The sequence below is a fragment of the Sciurus vulgaris genome (genome assembly GCF_902686455.1).
Source record: "Sciurus vulgaris genome assembly, chromosome: 1".
In the NCBI taxonomy this organism is placed as follows: Eukaryota; Metazoa; Chordata; class Mammalia; order Rodentia; family Sciuridae; genus Sciurus; species Sciurus vulgaris.
The window spans coordinates 180754632-180779176 of NC_136461.1; the positions used below are offsets into that span (position 1 = coordinate 180754632).

Genomic DNA, 24545 nt, shown 5'->3' on the forward strand with positions numbered 1-24545 from the left:
TTTATATAATGTATTTATATAAAGCTGGCAATAAAGTAGATTTCTGAGATAACTAAATTATAAATTTGGACATATCTTTCTAGAGGAGTGTGAACCAAGTTTAATGAATGAAAATAAATAACTTAAGCGTGGTCAAATTTAAGTGTTGAGTTTTATATAGATAGAAGGAACTTCTCAGTCTCTCATAGTAATTTAATTTCATTCAACAAATTACAAGATTCTTGTAAGTACCAGGGGAGATTAAAAATGAATGAGAAACAGACTCTCACAAAGCAGTAGGGATTGTAAGATAATACCAAAAATGTGTTAATAGTTGTAAGACTATGTGTGTATAGAGAGTGACAATAGAGCACATCACAAAGGGGTCATGAAGAAAGGACTCACTATCTTTAGATGTTTCTTAAAGGATTGTTAGAGAATTGTCTTGCATATATGAACTGCAGAAAGTGAAAAGTTTGCATCCTGACTTTGAAAGCTTAGGATGCATAAAAATCATGTGTGAAGTGGGGTAGGTAGAGTCTACAGTGTTCTCTATCAGCTATCACCACAATCATGCTTAGCAAACACTCCAAAATGTAGTGACTTTCAACAACTTCATCTCTTTGTGCACGGTTATGCAAATTAACTGGGGAGTTCTACTGATCTGAGCCGGGCTCCTTTGAACTCAGTTGAGATGATTTGTGTATCTGGAATCTTCAGCAAAGCACTGGCTGGTCTAAGGTGGCTTCAGTTGATAAACTCATTCTTGCTCCATGTGGTCTCCAAACCTCTGTTAGACCACCCTGGGCTTTTTCTCATGGCACAGGTAGAATGCTGCTGATAGGTTCTTGAAACTCATGCTCAGAACTGGCACACAGTCACTTTTGCTGCATCTACTGGCTACAACAAGTCCCAAGTGAGCTATTAGATAGTGGGGAAATAAGCTGTACCTCTTTATGGGATGAGCTGCCAAGTCAGATTGCAAGGAGTGTGGATATAGAAAGGGGAAGAATAAAAGTTGTTTTTACAAAGCTTCTTCATTTTAATTAGATACTGAGTAGGTAGAACTGTAAGGTGACATGGCTGGAGTTAAGCTGACCTTTATTTAATTTCAAGTAGTAGTGAGGAAACACTGAAGGCTTTGAACAGGGAAGAAACAGCATGTTGGGAAGTCTGGCTTCGGAAAGAATAAGCTTGCATGGTTATGGGAGAGCAGAGAGAGGCAGGAAAAATCATATCTTTTCTGACTTTTTAGGTAGAAATTGAGGAAGATTTGAATCAATGTAGTGGGAATGGGAGCAGAATCAAGAGCAAAGGAAACTTCTTTACAGTGATTAAGTGACAAGGTCACCAATGGCATCAAGGTGTGAAGGGCGAATATCATCTGCTGTATTCTCTTTCCCTTTGACACTTTATGCCAAACTCAGATGTTCAACACTTATCCCTCTGAGTCCACCTCCAAAATTCTCAGGATATATTGTATATCACCACATGATAATACAGCATTTAATAATTGGCAGGATATAGAATCCTAGAGTAATGATGTGGGACTCGGACCCATTACCTGGTTTACCATTGTGATAGGGCTAATTGTTCTATCCCATTCCAAACCAGAAGTTTTTCAAAGATTGAGGCTTTAGTTTGGTAATTTTTTTTTTTTTTTTTTTTTTTTTTGGGACTCAGTATCTTTATAGATCTCAAATATAAATTTTGTAAAATGTGTATTTAAAATGAGATGAAGTTGCACAAACTTTATTTCCAATTTTATTTAAATCAAATAACGTTGTAATCCATATGAAGAAATTTGCATAGAAACCACATCAATTTTAAGCAATAAAAGTTTAAAGACAAAATTCTAATACCTAATTATCTTTTTCTGAAATAATTAAATGCAAAGGATATACATGTTAAATTGCTACAAACATGTAGGCATTACACAACACACATAATGGAGTCATAAAACATTTTATACTGCTTTATTATAAATAATTGGAAACAATATTTCATTTTTCAAACCCAGACAACAACAGTAAATATCATGCTTTCTTTTTTTTCATTATTTCATTTTATTTTTGCAATATCAGTTGGGAAAATAGTATTCCTTATCCAAAGACTGGTTGAAAAAAAAAATCTGTGGGAACACAAAGAACAAAATGCTCATTTTATTTCACTTAAAATGAAGACAATAAAGAAGGTTTTAAGAGGGAGAGGCCTTATGATATTACTAATAAGACACTGATAATAGAAAAACTGTGTAATACCTGTAAGTATCACTTGTAAGGTAAAAGAGGTTGTATACAAATACATAAATATAAAAAAGATTTGATGGTAAACTTTCAAAAAATTGTTTTTTCTTAAAAATGCAAATGGCTTTATTCTCCCAAATGGAGGAAAGCCACTAAGGCATAATGGATCAAGTCTGAAATTTTGGTAAGAACATCTTCAAGAAAACCTGTTCATTTTCTAAGAAAGGAGATCCAATATCTATTCCAAGGTACTCATTTCACAATAGCCCATGTTTTGCAGGTTTTGATAAAGAAAAACCTCAAACACTTACTGGCAGAGAGCATTTCTTGATAAAATACTATAGTGACTTAAAGTTGCCACAGAAATCTGCCCTGAAAGTCATTTACAATGGATTATCCCATAGGAATATTTTCTTAGATATTTCTCGCACCTAGCAGTCATAGTTTTCTATTAGGTGATTATAATTTTCTTTTCTGCATTTTCCTTATATGTAATATGGAGATTTTTGCCAATTTTCTCCATTAATATTAATTTTTAAAAATTGCTAAAGAAATAGAGCCTGAAGAGAAAAAAAGAGTAATATATTTAATTAAGTAAAAATATATTTCTTTGAACACTTGTATTTATATGCATCAATTAAGGACAGTGTTGCTATTCCAGATTAAACAGTTATTAGGTTTAACATGGATATAAACATGCTATGTACATTGATATTATTTTTTAAAATTTTTGTAGATTTCAAAGTGTACCTTTAATAGAAACTGGAATGGGTGAATCTAGTAAGCATGTTTCAGTTAATTAGCAAAAAAAAAAAAAAAAAAAAATTAAATTAGCAGGAAATAACAGGTTGACAATTAAAGATCTAAAAACACTTTTAAAATAATTAAGTCACAGCCATGTATACACATGTAAGAAGATACTATAAAATGAACTGCTCCAGTTACTTGGTTTTATTTCAACTTAATGCACTCCAAATACTGCTTTCCTATATAATAGCAAAGGAAATATTTAATGTATGTTTACTATTTTAAGAACAAGGTGATACATTTCACATTCTTTAAATTTTACTCAGGTTATAAATATATTTGTTTGTCTGCCCATCCATTTTTAAGGTAAAGGAAAACTGTAGCAAATATGTTATGACCATATTTGATTTTATCTATCTTTTTTGAAAAGATATTTTTGAAATATTTGAATAAATCAGAGCAGTAGCTAATGTTTCTATCTTATACTGTTATCTTCCTTACACTACAATGTATTATGACATACAAAAATGGATTTACAGTTGAAGACAGGTTAACTCAAATCAACTAGAAAGTATGATATTGGAACTGTTTTTCTGAAATTCATTAATGCTGAACTCAGAGGACAATGCTGCTCCTTTTGAACTGTCTCAAAACTGTCCAATAGTAAAAACTTACTTATTTGTAGTTTTGCATAGAGATAACACCCTTGTACAGATGTAATATTTATTTCCCAAAGGATTATGGCAGTCCTGTTTCTACTCTTCATGTCTGTTCATTTTATTCATTTGCTCATGCCTCCTCCTCCTCCTCCTCCTCTTCTTCTTTTTGATTTTACATGAAATTAGCCTTATTTATCATCTGGTTATCATAGTTTCAAACTAAGATCCAGTAGTAGTTTGAAGCACAGCAAGCTGAGCAGTTCTTCCCTTTTTAAAGCATGACAGTGAGTGGCATTCTCTGTAGTCAAGCCACACAAACCCAGTGACCCAAGTAGAGAGTTTTGTGAGCTCAAAAGGCTCCAAATCCACAGTCAAGAACCTTGATGACATTACATAAGTACCACCTGCTGCTGGAAGGGAGACAATATCGTTCATTTCAGAAGCTTTCAAACAGTCTCTCATCTGGTAGCTTCCCCACATTGCTTTTTGTGTGTGTGTGTGTGTGTGTGTGTATAATTACTTCTGGTATCATGCTTTCAAAAGTCCAAAGGTCGAATCATCATGGTTGTGGAACGTAAGGAGTAGCTGGGCCCTTTGAAATAGTGCCACTTTATCCCGTTCAGTTTTCCGTGATTCTGTCCCGCAGTATAGAACATTCCATTTAGATTGGAGGGGCCACAAGCATCAAACCACCAGCCTGAAAAAGTAGTTAATAATGAAAGAGAGAAGGAGAAGCAACAATCACAAATTGAACATTTGGAAATTACTAGGGTTAACTTGGAGAACCTGTTGATATGTTATAATTTGAAAATGGAGGCATTCAGGGTGTATCTTCTCAGTAGTGCATTGTTTCCAATGACATTGGTTTAGGATATATATGAACAAGCTAAGAGAGGGATGCCCTCCTGAAAACCAGTTGTCAGTGTGACCCCATCAGGAATCACTTCCCACTGAATTATGGGAAGCCCGAAGATACAGTCGAAGTTAGGCTAGAAGAAAACAGAGCAAGCAAAAGGCAGAGCATTCCACCTTAAGACTTCATTGAGAATAGAACAATTTTTAGTGAAACAAAAGATGCTTTCCATTGACTTCTGATTTTGTCAAGAACTAGCCCTTAGCTCCTTCTAAGATTAAAACTGAATACTGGAAATGACCATGATACTCGAATTGAATTTTAATTCATCCATCCTCTCAATAGTTTATAGCAACTGGGAAGTTCATCCATAGTATTCAGATAGTGCATATATAGCAATATTTTGTCTGTGAATTTTCAAGATCTCCCTAAACTTGGCAAAAAGAAAATAAATATGATGGGTGGTATGGAAATCCTGTGGCTGCATAACTCTACAAGGATAACTGGATAACCCAGGTTTATGTTTTTCATAAATTAAGGTCTTAGATGTTTAGATAAAGCATAGTACTTTTTTCTGTCTCCTGAAGTAACACCACTGAAATCTTTAGGGAGAGATTCATGCCAGAGACATTCTGGCATATTTGTATTTGGATATAGTTGACCTCTCTTTGATTACAGAGTTGTACCTAAGGGACTAATAGCTAAAGAAAGAAAAAACCGTACAGCTGATGTTTGACTGTAACATGAGCATTGTCTTGCAGAAACTTTAGAAAAGGTTAAATGAAGAAAAGCTAATTTTCATTTTTCAATTTTGGAAGATGAATACAGTTGGGTTGTGTTTATAAAGTCACATTAGAGGCATAACAAGGTACAGTAATCATCCATTCATCTTGGGCGGCTAGCAGTGAAGTATGTCTTGATGGATTTTGAGAGACCCCATATGCAATGCTGTGTGCAAACAACGTAAATGTTAATGCTGTCAAAACACAAGGGACAAGAAGGTGCCTGTTGGGCAAAGAAGGAAGAACTGTAAATTCTATCCTTACTTCCTTAAGACTAAGTATTTTTTGATCAGTAACCCTATTAAAAATGTGTTATTTATATTACAAAAGACATCCTAATATTAGGAATTTGTTTACACAGGAGACTCTAAAGGACTAAAATGAAACTCCAAAATAAAATCCAATTCATTGCTTCTGTGTTTTAATTTTCCTGTTTCCTTTCTATGTCCTTCTTGAGGTACTCTTTCATTATCTCAATGAATCTTTCCTAGTCTTTCATAGATCCATCATAATTTCATGAAGTGCATAATTTCATGCACTTATTTTATTAATGAGAATAATGAAGATTCAAAAAATACTTGTTGAGTCACATTCAGATATTCATGCTGAAAATGTGTGTCTCAGTTATTTGTTTTATTCAAAGTTACAGGGTTTCTGGGAAAGTGTGGAAAGACAGACAATGGCCTGAATATAAAGAGCACAGGCTAAAGGATTATTCATAGGGAAACTTTGGATGAGCTTAAGAAAGAGACAAGAAACTATAGAGACCTATGAGAAAATCAGATAAATTAGTTTTGTGTTTCTTTTCTAATGAATAAAGTGCAATAGTGAGTTTATGGTGAGACTGACATTTTGGAGACATTGACAGCAGTCCCTTGTGGATGGGTTACAAGACAGTTGTCTGAAGCTAAGAAAGAGGGTACAAAGATCAAATTAATCCAGTCTCCTTCATCATCTTAAGAGCAAAAGAAAGCCATGGTTTATACACTGAGCCACCTTACATTTTTAGTGCTGCACCTAATTGAGTTTGCTTAGCAAACTCGAAAGTAACTACAAGCTTGTTGACTGACTGACCAAGTGGTTCAATATGGGAAGTTGTTTAGTTTATTTAAAAAACTATATTTAATGGACACCCCAAATTATAACATCTGTGCTTATTGTGGTCATCTCTTTTTTCTTTATTCATGCAAGTGTTACACAATAATAGGACAGACATGGTCCCTGCCCTCAAGGAAATTACTTTCAACATGAGAAGCAGATGAAATAAATCTAAGTAAATAAATGAATTACAAATCATGACCAAAAAAATGCCATGAGGAAAACAGGGAGCTATGAAGGAGAATACTATAATGTTTCACATTCATGGGAGAAGTTGATGTTTAATGAGACCGGAAGGAAGGGATGGAGACAGCTGTGTGAAGTCAGGGAAAGACTTCTAAGCAAACTACAGAGCATGCAACTGTCATGTGGAAGAGACAACTTGGTGTGTTTAGAGACTAAAAGAGCATCCACTGAAACTGGTACATAGGGAACAGGGGAGACTTTCAGAAAATGAGGGTGGAGAAATAGTCTTGAAGGAAAGCTGAACAATGTTTGTGGAAAAAATTATAGTTTAGCTGGCCTGCTTGTCTATCATCAGTTGAACAAGTAAAACATTCACTGGGAATGGGAACCCACATTTAACCAGGGGAACTAGATCTGCCCGGTTAAATGTCTAATCAAACAGTATGTGAAGTCCTCATTCTATATGGTCTGTCAAAGTCATCCTGAGCACATGTGTCAGAGTGATGAAGGGGAGAACACTGAACCTAAAAGCAATTCAACACAGACTAACCAGTGGGCAGATAAGGGGACAGAGTGAAATAAGTTCCTGACCTCAAGGTATGCACCGTTAAAAAAGAGGTAAAGAACATGTTATGGAAATAAAGGAACAGAAGGTCCTGACTGCTTGGGGGGCTGTGAGATTCATTTATTTACCCCCTGAGCTGGTCTTGAGGGATGGTATGAGTTGAGGAGACCAAAAGAATTTTCAAGTACACTAAGTACCCTAGAAGAGCAAAGGAGTGTTGGCCAGAAGCTTAATTTGGCCAGAGTGCCAATGGGTTAGGGGTTGGGAAAAAAAATAAACAGGAGGAAAAACAGAGAAGTTTTTATTACACCTTTTCTAAATTTCCTTGTGAAGAACAGAGAACCTAGAGAGGGTTAGAAGAGAATGTAGAAGACCTCAACTTCCATGCTGACTTCATCAATTAATAAACTGTAATTAGTTAACAAGAGACCCTAGGAAATAATATCAACAATGTTTGGTATTTATTGAATAGTTTATGTTTTAGGGACTGCATGCAGATATTTGTATGTATCCTCTCTTCCATTCCTTAAACAGCTTTCTGCAATATGGCAGAGAGTTTAAGGAAATTTTCCAAAATCACATTCATAATATGTGGATAATAGTGTCCGGTCAACCATTTTCACAGCTCAATTAGGATCAAATAAAATGTCGTACTGTGATATTCTGTAGAATTCTATCTGGTGTAACTTAGGAAACAGGGTGGGGAGTTTTGGGGCAAGAATAGAAAGGACGAAATTTTTTCGTCCCACCATAATGATTTAATAATGATGACAAGGTCATCATTGCTAACAAATTTTATTTGTTCAGTAGGGGTCTGTTAGGAAAATGTGAAAACAATTCTGTTGAAAATGAGTACAGTTTACAATATTCATATTGCAAAACATTGCATTTAAAAACCTGACACAGATTTTCTCCCAATGTTCTGTTTTGATTTTATGAAGAATCAAATGTATTGATCTTTAAGTATTCAACTATCTCTTAAGAACAGTGGGTCATGCACACTGTGATCTATCAGAGTGCAACTGATAATAAAGATGGCAAATTGAGATGATAGAAAATGAAATGAAAGGACAATTATTTCTCATGAAAATTTCAGTTCCATTATAAAATATTTTAAACTACAAGATAGCAGAAATAGTTACTTCTGTGCAGGTACTGCTTAGTCTCTATTTTTTTTTTCTGACATGCATTTTAAAAACTACAATAAAGGAATTTCTTTGTAAAAAATATTTTAAATTTTTTTTTCTATTTTCAACCTTTCTATGAAAAAAAGAAAAAAAAAAAAAAAAGCACAACCAGGTCTATTAAATATGAATCCTGGTAAGAAGTGATTTAAAATATATTTACATAAGGCAAGAAAAAGTATAGCACCATCCTGGTAACTTCTTGGTATTTACAGGTACTTGGTATATAGGTAAATATGCATGGGATGAAGATATTCTGTTTGAATGTACTGAGGCACATGGCTGTGTTTGCAAAGCCTCTCTGACAAGATACAAAATAGCTGAATTTATATGTGCTGTGCAATCTTGGAAAAATATTAACTTTGTACTTTGTTCTTTGTATGCCTGGGAGTAACTAAAAAGAAATATGCTAAAGAAGTTAATCTAGGAAAGACACTTTCAGTTCAAAAGAACTCAGTGATGCAAGAAAGGGGTGGAAGAAAGCAGCTTCCCTCTGTCTGCTGTTGGGACAACTGATAAAATGTCTCAAATGTTTTCAGGTTGGCAAAGGCTGAGATGTACTTTGCCAAGCATTTTTCTTTATAACCTGTAACCTCATGTATATTTTAATAAGAAATCTGAGATGCATGTTTCTAATTCATTTACACTTAACTCATTAAAATTTAGTTTTGTAAAAACTATCCCAGCCTTCCCAGGCCTTTAAAAATCACTCGAGTCTTTTATCTTTGAAGTAGAAAATTCACATTTTATCACTAATAAATGAAACTCTGCCCAGAAAATAGGAACTTGATTCTAAACTTTGTACTCAGGAAGTTCAAATTTATTTGAAAGTCAGGAAACCTAACTCTCAAAGTTTTCTGATCTTAAACAAAATGTCTCTCAACACTTCTTTTCTAAGGTAAAGAGTACAGCAAAGTGAAAAGATATATCTTTTTCTTTCTTCCATTTATTTTCAGTGCATGCATTCTAATCAGCAGTATGTAAAAGACCTTGCCCAGAGACCAAGAGTTCACTCTTTCAACACCGAGGCTGAACTGAATTGATGGGTACCACTGTTATCAGCGAGATCATGATGAAAAAGTCACTTTATGCATACAAAATTAGTCTACCCTCAACCAGACTGCAGGAGCAGCTGTGCAGGTCTTGTGGGCATGCGCAAGAGTCCAAGAACTTTCAGAGGTCTGAATTCTTTCAGTCATCCCAGACTATACCCACTTTAGGCCAAGGACTTGGTGTTTATTTATTTATTTACTTTTCTTTTTTTTTTTTTGTTTGTTCCAAAGATGAAAAATTGTTTATCCTGGCCGGTGATATTGAATTCATCTAAAACTTCTAGAAATTCCTTTATTGTCTTTCCCCAAGCTCAGGCTTCACTTCTCACCATGTCTAGGTGATGAAATGCTCCTGGAAATACACTGCAAACAGTCAAAGAGCGCTACCATTTTTTTAAAAATGTCATTTCTTGTAAGGGAGGCAGTAGAAAGAGTCACAGGGTGACTGACTCTGAAGGTTGAGTGCCTGCCATCACAACCTACATCTAAACCTAATTTTGTGACCACAGGCACATTATCTCACCTTTCTGTACATCAGTTCTTGTGAAAGGTATTACTGTGGTCCATATTGATCCTATTTCAAAGGTTTTTGGAAACTTCATATAAGTTATTAAATATCAATAATTTAAATTGATACAAAACTGTTAGATAATAAAAACTGAAAACTATTCACTATATCATTTGCAGAGTATAATATAAACAAAATTAATTGTTTGCTTATTTCTCATCCACTCTCAGTTTTTAACCTCGGATTGTAGTTTTGTGATATAGGCATATCAGTTCTAATCCACCTTTTCCTAAATTAGTGAAGACATTCTCTGATCCACTTTACTAGTTTTTTAAAAATAACTGAATAATGTCGTGAGAAAATAGGAATATAATTCTAGATTTTATATGTAGTAAACTCAAATCTATTTAAACTCAGAATCCTAAAACTCAACTTTTTATTATTCTGGAGTTTAATCTTCTGGGGCTTAATGATTTTTAAAAGTTGGTCCCAATGATTGATATACATCCTTTTGTTTCATGTTCGTGTAGTGCAGGCTGCACAATATAGTATACAACAAATGTACGTATATATTTACATATTTTAAACCTAAGTGCAGCAAGAGTGTCATTCATAAATTAATTTTTTATGTCTTCTCACCAGGATCTTATGATTTTTAGTGTTCATTCTTAATCTCCAATAACATACTCATTCAACTAACCAAAACTACTGAAAATGAAACTGTGTGTCACACCCTCTACCAGACCCTAAGGAAGTATGGTGGACAGCACAAAGACCCTGCATTCAGGGATCATATATTTTTTGAGGAACAGATAATACATTCTAATGCACTCAATATAGAAAACAAAATGAAATAAAAGTAATGCAATGTGGATTTTCTAAAGCCAACCTTAAATTTGTCATATGTATCTTTTAACATTTTCTCCTTAAAGCCTAGGGAATAACATTTACCTCATGATACTTTTGCATGTCCTTTCTGGGTATTAATGGTCTTTTTCCAAAGATTTTGTCACTTCTGTGTCATTCACCAGTTGAAGAAGCTCCTAGTTTCTTTCATTGTCTTCATCAAGATTACAGAGCAGGCAATGCAAACATTTATCAATTCTCTGCTGCTAGCATCTGGTAAGTTCTGGGACATACTAAGAAATTTATGTGCCTGGTTTTATCCCCTCTTTTAGGACTAAACTGAGAAATATCCTTTGTTAGCTTTAGAAAGTTTTGTCTGTCAGCTGACATAGTTTATGTGTGGGAAAAGAGATCGGAGTTTCTACCGCAACAGATTCTTTCTGCAGAAGGTTAGGTCACATTTTTACATAGCTTTTATATTATATACTAAATATGGAAATTGCACTGAAAGAAAACTAGAGTAAGGAAAGGGATGTAAAACAATACCTTGTTTGTTTTTTGTTGTTAGCAACCTTTAGTGACTATTTTACAGCAGATTTTTGGACAGTCATTTCTGTAATTCCTTAATAATTAGATAATATAATTATAATTGTGGTTCAATACTTGTAGCTTAAACAGATGTTTAAAAATGCCTATTTTAAGGAATCTTAATTTAGTATCAAAGACCATGTCTTAGTTGAATATAAGTTTACTTCAAAAGTGATAATCTAGTAATATTTTTCATTTTTCTAATTTTGCAGTAAGAGGGATTTTTGCATATCTATCTTATATATAATAAATATATACAAACAAAAGCACTGCAACACTGGATGAAATTACATTTCATTTTCTTAATGTTAAATAGTAGAAAAAAACTATTAAGTTTTTGGTGAAAATGATCACTTTCTTCAGATTGGGGCAGAGTGAGGTGCACAATAGGAACTTTCCTGAGGGACTTAAAGAAATATTTCCTCCAATTACCTGTATATGTGTTTCTCCCACAACAGAATATACAGATTTTCAGTAACATCCTTTATAAAGGGCGAAATTTAAGGAGAAACCTTATGAATTTTCTTGAGGTCAACAGCAATCACATAGCACAGACATTTCTGGCTTATAAATTTATGCTGACAAATCATCTCTGTTTAATGCTTAGTTAAGAGGTCATTTCCATAGAAAATGTGTGTGGTGATTTTGACCTTGAAATAAGAAATGTGTAATGAGACATAAAAGTTTTTCAATATTTAAATTGGATAGAGAAATTGCTGGCTTGCTGGTAAGGTGGGGATAAGTACGCACACTTCTGGGAAAGGGGGTGTAAAACACCATGGTATCTATTTCTACTGATGCAAATATAGGATGCTTTCTCAGACCACTGTGTCTCCTTTCAACTTAACAATGTTGAGTAATATGGATTACACTGAGGCACTAAAAATAATACCCCTGTTCCCCCACTGATAGCGTTGATGAGTACATGGAATAATAGAATTCAGAACCAGACCAAACACTTGTAGGCTAATTTTACTAGAATCACAATTACAGGAAAGTATATAAATAAATTCTGTCAAATAAATAGCTCTATATTTTCTTATTACAGATGTCCATCACTACAAAGGCATAAAACTCCCCTCTACCCATTCCAGCTTTGGACCCCTGAACACTCCACCTAAAGTCTCTTCCCTCTTCCCCAAATAATTCTACAACATGGTATATTTTGTCCCCAGAACTTGTTGTGATTCAAAATCGAGTCATTTATTATTATTATTATTTTTGTTGACAATCTTTCTCAATGGAGATTAGCTCTAATTTGTCCCACTCCTTCCTTTAATTATAGTTGATTGCTATAGTTTGGATGTGAGGCTCACTTGTGAGACAGTGCAAGAAGGTTCAAAGGAGAAATGACTGAGAGTCTTAACCCAATCAATGATTAATCCCCTGAGAGGGACTAACTGAGTGGTAACTGAAGTGGTAGGGTGTGGCTGGAGGAGATGGGAATGGGGGCATGACTTTGGGGTATATCACACTCTTCTGCCATGATGTTCTGCTTCACCTTAACCCTGGAGGAATGGAGCTAGCCTTCTATGGACTGCGACATCTAAAATTGAGTCCTCTAATAAACTTTTCTTCTCTAAAATTGTTCTGGTTAGATCCTTTAATCACAGCAGTGAAAAAGCTGACTAAAACCTTCACTTCCTTAATAGAACTCATTAAAAATACTAAATATTGGTAGAAAGAAGACATTGGGAGGGTAGAAAAGAAGAAACAAAGATTAAGATGTTCTACCTGGTGTCTAGCTGAAATACCTTCTGCTTTTAATTAAGCCTATCTTCTACTTTTTATTCTTTAACAGATAAGGGTAACAATGATACCGTGTGGTCCAACTAAACTCCCTCCTGTACTTGAAAAAACAATTATATAAGATAGTGTGAAATAAACCTTACTTTACCCTCAGTTCCTTTGAGAAGAAAAATAGACAAATAAATATGATAAAATGAAACCTTTATCTTATTTATTAAAATGATGACAAAACATTGAGTTATTAGTCTCAAACAGTCTGAAGTCTATGGCTTAAAAGAGACTACTTTAAATAAGACACAATTTTTTAAAAGAAAGGAATAGTCATTAGACAACGAGAATGGTCGTAAGGGAAAATTTGACAGTGGATAAATAGTGGCGGTGGGGAGTAGCTTAGGAAGACATAAGTTCCAGGCAATACTCCAGGTACTTGGACTGTCACTGACATTCATCCTTATGTTTTCCAGTTCTCAGCTATCTAAATTCCACAATTTAACTTTTCAGAGTGAATGGTTTTGCAAGACCTGGAGTCTTTCAGAAGGATATTTGATAGGGTAATGGCATTTATTACAAAAACACATTTACTCAGACTATTCCAGCCCAAGCAATAAGTGGAAATTTTCTCTCCCCAACATGTGTTTATTGGTGGCTGAGAAGCAGGTCCAAGAATGATTATGGATGAAAGAACATGACAAAGTTCTATCATGTGAAGCAGAAATAAAATCATAAATCTGAGCAATGAAGTTTTCTCGACAACCAAGAGGTGCATTCTCCTCTTTGTTTTGCTCCATATTTTCATTATTATGACAGGAATATGAACATACTGGAATGCTCTTCTAAGGACACATTTAAAAGATTTTACTGTTGGTCTTTCATGTACTTTATTTATTTGGAAGAAAAATTATCTGTAAAAATAGATGTGGTGAAAATGAAGTGTATTTCAATATTAAAATGGGCAGGAAAATGGAAAATCCAAGTCCTTTTGTCTTTGTATAAAGTTGCTGACAATTTCATTTATGGGATCAGGAAGGTAATGAAAAGAAATATTTCTTTTGGGAAAATGTTCAAGACCTAACCTATGGGTACTATTTAAAAGAAAACTCCTAGATTTGCAATAACTGTTTTTTATTGGGGGGATCATAAAATGACATAGAAAATTTTTAGATATCTGATAAGGTTGAATGTGATCCCCAAATGACACCCCTGAAGTTTAAGCAGAAGGACATATTAGAGGCAGAATCATAACAGCTTGTCTTTGATAATGTGGAAGCTGGTTTCATAATGAAAAGATATCAACATAGACGGAATGGATGGAGGTCAATGGGCTATGACTTGGTTGTGGTAATAATGAAGGCGTTGGGGATGAAGAGGAAGATGGAAATATTATTCTAAAATCTTCCCTCTATAGCTTTCCATGCTCTATTATCTGATGAGTGAAAATGTCAATCTAATGGTTCAATTCATTGGATATAAAATTCGAAAGTTATTTCAAGGGTTACAAGATGCTATCACTCATGCACCATATTTTCTCTTGAGTTCCTGTGTATCACGATCCACTGTATAGATGTTAAGGATAGAAGGCTGAACTTTGATTGACTTTTATTTTCCTATTGTACAAACTAGAGATGAGAATTTCCCTGCTGGTTTCAGAGTTGGACTGGAGTTTAAGTAAGGTAGAACAAAATTTGCAATAACATAATATGCAATTAAAAGAGCAGAAAGATCATGTTTGGGGAGGAAAATGGTAGATTTCAACAATCTTTATCCTCACTAGCATGACAATGTTTTGTGCTATAAAGACACAGAAAGAATATTAGAATAGTGAAAGGTGGGATTGCTTGCTATTCCATTAAGAGATGGAAGCAACACCAAAATTGTAAGAAAAGAAACAGTAAAACAGGGTTTTCCTTTACAATATTATTTGGCACCAATCCCTTGCCAGAGCTTACGCTGTTTGGAAGCAAAATCACTTGCCAATGGGTTTTAGATTAGTGGTTCCTAGGCTGTGATCAGTCATGTATCAACTTCACAGATTTTTCCATACCCATTTAAACCTAGAATTATTATTTAATGAATACTTTTTCTTGAAACCAATGATTTATTAAGTATACAATATTGCAAAAGCATTTTAAAATGCAAAATTTATGGCATTCCTTTAAAAAGAAACCAGTAGTAACACTTGCTATAATAGATGCTAGATAAAAAAAAAACAATAAAATTAAAATTAAACAGCATTATTTAATTCTAGGTAGGTGCCATTGCCTACCCAAGGCTCTAAGAACAAGGACAAGGCTCTGCTCTTTCTTGGCTAAGATGGGTGTTTAGTAAGTGCTAGAGAAATGTTACAGATATTGTAGCACTAAGTTGAGAATTTGTGTTTGGCACAATCATAAGACTGAAAAAAATATTGAAAAGGTAAAAAATGATTAACTTTCTTACTCAAGGAAACAATATTATTTCATGGTATACCCTATACTAGCTAAAATAGTTTATAAAGGACATAACCACATAATGCAAAACCTTGGCATAGCTGATCTGAATCATATAACTTTAGGTTTAATTATACTTCTTTTTGTTGTTGGTCTATTTCAGCAAAGTATGCAATGAACTCTACTACACAATTGTTCAGCATTTGGTCAGAAGCAGTTGCTCTATATGCCCTACTCCTACATTGTCGTTGTTTCCACTACAGGTATCATGAAGACTCTTTAGAAGGTAGAATAACTGGGATCTCAAGAGGCTAAAGAATGTATTGAGAAGCTTAGCACACTCCCACTGTGGATATTGTAGGAGGAGGCAAATCTCTAAATATGCTAGCAATGTCTGACACAGAACCCAGGATAAATTAGTGGGCAGAACAAAATGATCTCTAAGGACTTGCTCTTGAGTTTCCTGACCAGAAGATCATACCCTTTTCTCACAGATAAGAGACCTTAAGCCTCCAACCTGTGAAACACGGCTTGGAGCATGGCCTCGTAGGACTCACCTCCTGTTAGCATGAGGGCACATTTGCACATACAGTTGTCATTATCAGCATCTTTAGTGCTGAAATCAGCACCGTGCAAGATCAGGCTGCTCTGTTTTCCTGCTGTCCCAGTGTGACCCTTTAAATATAACCTGAAGTTAAAAAAAAAGAGAGAGAAAAGAAAAATCAGCCACTCTACAGAATAACAGAGCCCAGAAGAGTGACTCATTCTGTTATAACTTTTTCATTATTTTCTTCCTTCTTTGAAATCAACCCTTCCAACAAATCACTCTCTAAACCAGAAATCAAAAGAAAAGATAAAAGAAAGGGAAGAAAAGGGAAAGAGAAGAGTAGACACACACACACACACACACACACACACACCATACATTCTCTATGGCTTGAGTACTTGGTGTTTATTTCACTATGCACACAAAAACTCATATGGTTCTCTGATAATTGAGATTCAAGAAAAGAGTACAGGTTTATTTTAATTGTATTATTACAGATATTAATTCATAAAAAATTTAAGAGTGTCAAGAAGCATGTCACTCCATTAATATCAGTGTTGTGCTAATTAGTAAGTCTCAGTGATAGAAGACTTGCTCTAGCTAGGCACTCTGCTAAATGATTTTCCACTGTTAATTTAATTTTTATAGTTTTGGGGCAGGAGCAGAGGGATACCATATTTTTGTATTTGGAGGAACAGTATAAACTAAGGAACGTCGGAGGATGTTTTGGTACAACTGATAGAAAAGGTAAACACAGCCCCAATCTACAAGCAAAGCTTGGTGACCAGGGAAGCCACTCAAGGCTTAAAGACAAGTTGACCAAAGGCTGGGTTCTCCTTATCACTGTCTCCTAGGGTGTGCTTATCAAAGAGACATTCTACCATGCCAGACCAGGGCCTCCATCTTACTCAAGTTGGAGATGTGTGGCCCAATTCTTTGATGAATTTCATCTGCTCATTCAGGTCATGCACTTCCACAAAGTCACAGGTGAGAGTCATTTTTGTCAGTGGTCAGTTAGTCCAGGTCTAAAAATGTCTTCTCCAAGTGAGAGGCACTCCACTGCCTTCACCCTGTTCTCCCAGTCCTTGGGGCCTGGTCCTTCCATATCCTGAAGGAAGACATGGCCAGTCCCTCATTTCTACAACTCCCTCAGCTTCTCAGCACCTTCCCTCTCCTCCCGAGACTGGTGATGAGATCATTTGGTCCAAATCTTGAAAGCCACAGGTAGTAGGACAAGGCCAGGTCGAGGTAGAAGGTGGAGAGCTCCAGGTTATCAGGCAGTGGTTTGGGAGTCTCAGGAAGGGTTGGCTGTGGTCCTGGTGGCCAGGGAGCTGTGCAGCACTGGGCCAGGGGTCCTTGGGGTGTTTGGAGGTGATGGCTTAGCTGGGAGAGCTTACTAGGGTGTGAGTCTAACACAGGTTCCTTCCAAGCACAAGTGAAGTAGGACACAGCAAGGAATGTCACTAATATGCCCATTTTTCAAGGGTTTTTAGAGGCTAAGTCAGCTGGATGGGACTCAGTTGTGCTTGACTGTAAACCCAAGCTCTTCATCCTTCAACCCCCCTGCACAACAGTTTGCTGAGTTCATACTATATACCCTACATTGTTCTAAGCACTTAAGATGTATCAGCAAACAAACAAACAAAAAATAATTCATGCCTTTGAGAGACTTATATTTTAGAGGCATCCCTAAATTAATTTCAGAATGCCAACTGTTAATCTTAAATGTGGCATTCTTCAGAGAAACATACTCTAGAAACATTTCTTATACAAAATTTATAGTAACCTAGATCAGTGACCCTCCAAAAGTTGTATGTATAGCAAGTCACCTGATCTTTTATGTAAAAGTGTATCCACTAGGCCCAGGAACTTGGGTTTTTCAATGAACTTCTCAGATTAAGCTTTGCAGAATAAGGATTACATTTTGAAGAATTTTGTCCTAGAACTTGAACTAATGGGCAAAGCACAGTAATTGCCTAATGTAGGTCCCTGTTTGATGTCTGCCCATTTCCTGTTGCTCCTACATGCTTCTTCCTGTCCTGGGTAATGTAGTATTTTGAGCAAATTTGAACTTGCCCATGTCCTTCAGTGACTTCTCAGGGTTCAGAGCAGCTAAGCTGCAGTTGTCAGCATTGACAGTTTGATATTCACAGTCCTTTCTGTGTAAGACTATTCCCTCTCTAAGTCTACCTAAACTGCTCTTCTGTACCAACTCGGGATTCTCACCAAAATCATCTAACAATATTTCTTTCAAGTCCAAGTACATCTCCACTTCTGTGCTTGAATCTTTTTTTAAGAATCTTATCCATCCACAGTTAATGATTAATATTGCTGTATGAGTGAGAAACTTCTAAGATGTAGGCCAGCTCTAAGCAAAGTATTACAGTATTATTAAACAAGAAAAATAAATATCAATTACTGTTTGGAGATACATATTTATTTTATTTGTGTTTGCACACAGGTATAGGTCTCATTGTTTTATGAGGCTTTGTATTTTTAACAAAAATATATAGTGCTTTTGTACACTAGGTATTTTTTGTGCATTTGAGCAATGTATTTTATAAATATTTTGCAGAGATTTTAGAGCCTGAAAAAAATACAAGTAAATTCCAATCAAGTTTTGTTGGTGTCAATGATTAATAGAACTTCTAGGTAACAGTAGTACAAACAATTTCTAATGCTGAACTTCTAATGCTGAATTATCACAGAGGCTTTTATTCTAAAACTCAAGAGAAAAGCTAAAAAATCACAGTGTGTGTGTGTGTGTGTGTGTGTGTGTGTGTGTGTGAACACACATTTCAGACTGTAATCAGCTCCAGCAGAGGTGGGCTTCATTGAAGGAAGGTAAGACACAGGTCGCCATTAAGATTCCTGGAAAAGGTCACCTGGATAAAATTACTACTTTCCAGATTTGCTCCGAAGTTAAATTTGCTCACTTTATTTTAGAGTTCCTCAGCCCCTCAGATACAGACATACTCATAAAATCACCAATGACTTTTGTCAGTCTCCATTTGCTGCAAAAATATGAGTATCAGAGGGGCCCATTCTCCTGGTCTCCTTAGACTTTTACACACAGAGCCAAATTATAACCAGAAAGTTGTTTCTTTGGTAAATACAGAGTTACAGTCATAGGACTCTGAATGAATTCAGAATTAAGTAACTGAGTCTCTGGTGACCTGAAATCTCCTGCTGCCCTGAGACTGGCTGAATTAAGTGCTTGAGTGCTCTTCCAAGAGCCATGCTAACCCCAGCTCTGACTTTGGCTCCCTGTGGTTTGTGATGGCCTTCCTTTCTTCTTATGTCAATACCATTTCCCCTGCAGAGCTTTAAGCTTACTAATAATAGGGACAGACTTTATGGGAAAGAATGATGTAGTGTAGCACCTTTTGCAGGTGATTCAGCAAAGTTAGTTTCATTGATATTAATTTGGATGTCTACCACATGCTGGATATATTTTATACTTTATGCATTTTCATGAAGCTTACAGCATAAGTAACATAATTTATAATTGCATCTTTGTGTAACACAGGCAATACAAGTATGCAACTGCATAAATCTGAGAAGCAAAGCAAATTAAAAAAATGAAAGAAAAGAAAATCACAGAAGTAGAATTGCTGGATCTACTGTAATTCTATCTTTTTTTTTTTTTTTGAGGAAAAAATAAATACTACTTTTCAAATTGGGTGTACTAATTTACATTGCCACCAATAGTGTACAAGTTTTCTCTGAAGAGATATCTGTACTCTCATGTTAATTTCAGAATTATCCACAATAACCAAGATATGGAAGCAACCTAAGTATCCATCAATTTTTGAATGAATAAAGAAAAGTGGTATATAAACATTATAGAATACTACATAGTATTAAAAAGAAGCAAAATACTATAAAAAGAAGCAAATTCTGTCATTTGTAACAAGTTTGATAGAATTGTAGGTCATTATAATAAGTAAAATAAATTAGGCACAGAAGGACAAATACTGTTATGAACTCATATGTGGACTCTACAAAAGTTAATTTTATAGAAGCAGATAGTAGAAAGGTGGTTAGTTAAGATTAGGGGAGGAAATAAGATCAAATAAAGGAAGAAGATGTTCATCAAAGGATACAAAGTTTCAACTAGAATGAAAGAATAAGTTCTGGTGATCTACACACTTAAGATCACTAAGATTTTAATCAACTTGCACTGAATGGTGACCACAATTAAAAATAGCTACAACGAGTAGACATTTTTAACACTCAATACATACACACACACAACAGCTGGTGAGGTAAAGGAAATGTTAATTAATTTGACTGTATCTTTCCATAATGTATACATAGATCGAAACATCACATTGTGCCTCATCATATTCATCAGGTAATAAAATAAATATGTATAATTATTATTCATCAGGAAAACAATAAAAATAATAAGGAAAGCATAAATTGGGGGAAAAAAATCAACCCAAAATCTTCTCATTGAGTATAACTATTCTTGACATATATATTTTTAGTCTTTTCCTTGTTTTTCTTTTCCATATACAAAGTGTTATTTCTTTTAAATACACTTATAATGCTTAAATACATTCTTCTAAATATTTTAGCACTATGAATACAATTTCTCTCACCACCCCATCTTATCTCTCTCTGGGGGTAATCACTAATATCAGTTTTGTTCCCTTCGAAGAGAATTATCCTTTGTATAAAAACAAATTGAAATAGAACTTTACTTTACATGCTTCCTTACAAGGTATGACTATTTTTTCATATCATCACCTATTCTCCAAAATCACTTGGAAGCTGTCAGATGAATATAGCATCAACTGTCATACATTTAAGGGTGCCTCCAAGCATCTCTAAATACATATACTGGTGTATATGTCAAGTTTTACAACAAAACCTATATGAATCTTATTAATGCTATATATCAGGATCCATGACCAAAGAGATCTTTTTCCAGATCCATTTGATTAAGACATGAAGGTCTGTTTGCTCATCCTCACAGTTCCTCTTGGTGACTGCAGAAGTCTTTCAGCTGGTCTCCCTGCCTGGAGTCTCCCTCCTTTTCCTCTTAACCCTAAAATCCATGCTCCTCATGACTCCTCTACTCTGGTTAAAATCCCTCGTTGTTCCCTGAACACTCAAAGGCTAGAGTCTAAAATCCTTATTGTGGTTTACGGGGCCTTGGTAGTCTATCCCTTGTCTAATGTCTACTTTCACCCACATCCTCACCAATTGCATCTTTTATTTCCTGAATACATGTGTAGTACCCCAGTCTTACCCAAGCACTCACTCCCTCAAAACGACAAATGCTTTAGTTTCTCTACATATTTGCATGTTCTGTCTTCTTTTCCTGGAAGGTCCTTGCTGGCTTTGCATAGTTACTGAACTCCTATTCATCCTTTAAGATTCATTTCATGTACTGCCTCAAAGAGCATCATAGTTTATCCTTTTACTTATGTGTATCCCATAATAAATTGTGAGCTCTGTAAGGCATAAACTGCGTTTTATCATATTTGAATCACCAAAATCTAAAACAGTGCCTGAAATAAATGCCTCAATATTCATTAAATAAATGAATGATAGGTTTGCTCAGTAATTAATTTTCAGTAGGTTCATCATAGTGAGTAAAAATAAACTTGAATATCAGTAATCCTTATAACCAAAAACTATCTAGCCCATTTTCTCAGAAGGAAAGCTTTCACAGGTCATTTAGTTGAGTACTCAAGATTAGTAGATAGGTTTCCACTTCCTTGCCCATTCAACCCAATAAATACATCTCTGTGTAGACATACACACGTGTGTGCATTATACCATACACTTCCTGACCTTTTTCCCAGTTGTTTTTGTTCTCAATTTCCAATATACTCTGGAATATAAAAGCATGCTTAATATATTATACATATAGAATTAAGAAGCTAAGAAGCAAAGACTATGTCTTCTCTTTAGTTTTTACATTTTATCAAATGCTTTATTTGTATTGTGTGCATACCCAGCTGACATGAAACAAATACAAAAAAAATAGCAAAGGTAAATGCTTCAGCTAAAATTATTTTGAAAAAGAGAAGGGAAAAGTCTGATAAGATGTGAAAATACTTCCTTAAGGTCCTGTTCAGATTACAAATGACTAAAACAGAGAGTCAAGGTGTGTAACATAAACACTGGAATCTACTGGTTGGAATGATTTAGAACTAGGAGACACTGATATCTTGAGGAATAGTGGATACTTTACTTCGCAAGACTGAGGAGCGTTAGTAATTTACTTAAAGGACCATCTGTCCTTAGCATGTCACAGAGCAGTGGTTTATTTTCTTCTAAGGAAGACACAACCCCTGGATAGTCATTCTCTTGCACTGGGAGATAGAAGCAGAATTTCATAAAATTAACTTCTCCTCAACACTATTTTAAGAAATGTATGAGTGGGCTGGGGTTGTAGCTCAGTGGTAGAGCACTTGCCTAACATGTGGGAGACACTGGGTTTGATTCTCAGCACCACACAAAAACAAACAAACAAATAAATAAATAAATAAAGATATTGCATCCATCTACAACTAAAACATATATTTTAAAAAAGAAGAAATGTACTAGTGAGGGCAACCACAAGGATTCTGGGAGAAACTGTAGTCAAGTCAAGAAGAGGCCCTGTGCAAGTGAAGGGACCTATTCTTAACAGTCATCTACCCAGTGCAAAGCCACAACTACTGACCCAAAGTCAAAACCCTTAGCTGGCTATTTGATAAGGTACACTAAGGACCATTCGCTCATTGATGCCATGTACTTTTGTAATTAGATAAGAGAACGTCTTCAAATTGAGATTCACAGAAATGGTTCTTTTTAATTGTGGTTCTGGCTAATTTCTTAAATCCTCACATATAATTTACTATTCATGACTTTCTCTATCCAGCTAATAGTTGTTCCAAATGGACCTTCACTTTCCAAAAGAAAGTCAATCTACGGAAGGACCCAAATTGGCTTTGCATCTAATTCTGGTGAAAGGGGACTTGAAGTGTGAATCATTAGAGTGAATACTTCCTCCAGCATAACATTGTGGGAATCCTGGACATTTATTTCTGCATTCAGCCAGGGTAGATGTGGTCAGCATGAAGGATGATGTGTTAGGCGATTAAACAAAACATTCTCTAGAGCAAAACATTTGGCTTAGGGACAAAAATAAGGAAGCTGTGGGGGTAAAAACTCAACCACTAAAACAAAGACACAAGTATACTCCAAGAATACAATTAAATGTAACTGAAAGGCAGCTGGGGTAGAATCATGGAATTTATCCTCTTCAATGTGTTTTTTCTTAATTAACAACAAAAAATTGAGTGCTTTGGGGCCAACAACCATGAAGAATGTCAGTGTTTTGATTTTTTCAATTAGTATCTGATGGAAAATGATCCAGATGGATGCCTAGTGAGATTGGTCATGGTTTTCTAGTCATCCTTGATGAAAGATGTAGTCATTCTTTTCCTTCTCCTTCAGAAATGTCCACAACTAAGACACTAACTCATATTTCCCAATGAATGTAGGACCAGAATGCCTTCTATTCTGGAAGGATAGGCTTCAATATATTCATGTATGTCATGCGAGAGTTTCTATTTTCTTTAAAATAGGCAGCCCGATTTCAAGAATCCAGTTTCTCACTAATTTTGTTTTCCTACGAGACTGTCACTTTCTTCACATTTTTACATCTCCACTGTATTAAGGGAGGCAAGAGTCTCTTTCACTTTCCAAGACAGGGGGAGTTGTATGTATGACAATTTAAAGTGTGGGCTCGACTCTTCAACAGTAGACAGAATCTCAGATATTTGAACTGTAAGGTCTTACTCACTCACAAGCCCAGTAGATTTTTATTTTGGCTCTAAGCTCTCTCTTCTTCTTTGTCACCATATGGAACTAGTTTGTCTTTCTCACAATTACTTGAAGAAAATGCAAACGACCCCCATGGTTCTCTTTCAGAGCCTGGTAGCAATGACTCAATCTGACAGTGTTTCGTGACATGACTTTGACTCCTGTGCTGCTCCAAGACTGTCTCTGCTTGAACCACCCTCCCCCACCACGCCCCACAGAAAGGGCCGCAGGACACCATCAGCAAAGGGGGCTGTCAGAGCTTGTCTGTTAGCATGGAGTTTAAATGATACAGGTGGCGTCTTTTGCTGAAAACAGAGATGGCATTTCTCTTGTCAATTACAGAGAACTAACAGTGCTGTCTTACTGCACGCTTCTGGGAAAAAAGGCATTTGGCATTATGAAGACACCATTGAGAGGCATTCAAATGCTTAGACTTATAGAGGAAAAGGCAAAGCAAAAATCCAGCAGATTCTAAACTGTTCAAAATGTTTGCGGGGAGGAGAGTAGTTTGGAAGCTGTGGAGGGTATAAACTTTTAAAGAAGGGTGAGAAGGACTTTTTCAGCAAAGAATTAAGGAATTCAGAACATAGCTAATTTGAGGTCATCTAACAGCAAGAAAAGTTAAGAAAGAAAAGAGATTCCATCAGTTTTTTTGAAGGTGTTGGGAGGACCAAGTTAGTATATTTTCACTTCCTTTTTT

The 24545-nt window shown here is 35.4% G+C and overlaps 1 protein-coding gene across 4 annotated transcripts in view; it reads right to left on the reverse strand.

Annotated features, from left to right (window-relative positions):
• Positions 1-1939: 1939 nt before the first annotated feature.
• ANGPT1 (angiopoietin 1) overlaps positions 1940-24545 on the reverse strand; it is a 236861-nt gene continuing 214255 nt past the window's right edge. For 3 of the 4 annotated variants that reach the window (XM_079105265.1, XM_079105263.1, XM_079105264.1), the window contains 2 exons: positions 16026-16156; positions 1940-4328 (listed from right to left, as the gene is read on the reverse strand). In XM_079105265.1, the coding sequence (XP_078961391.1) occupies positions 4168-4328; positions 16026-16156 (292 nt within the window). In that variant the 3' untranslated portion in view covers positions 1940-4167. The remainder of the gene's footprint in view (positions 4329-16025; positions 16157-24545) is intronic. The other variant, XM_079105266.1, reaches the window with a different exon arrangement.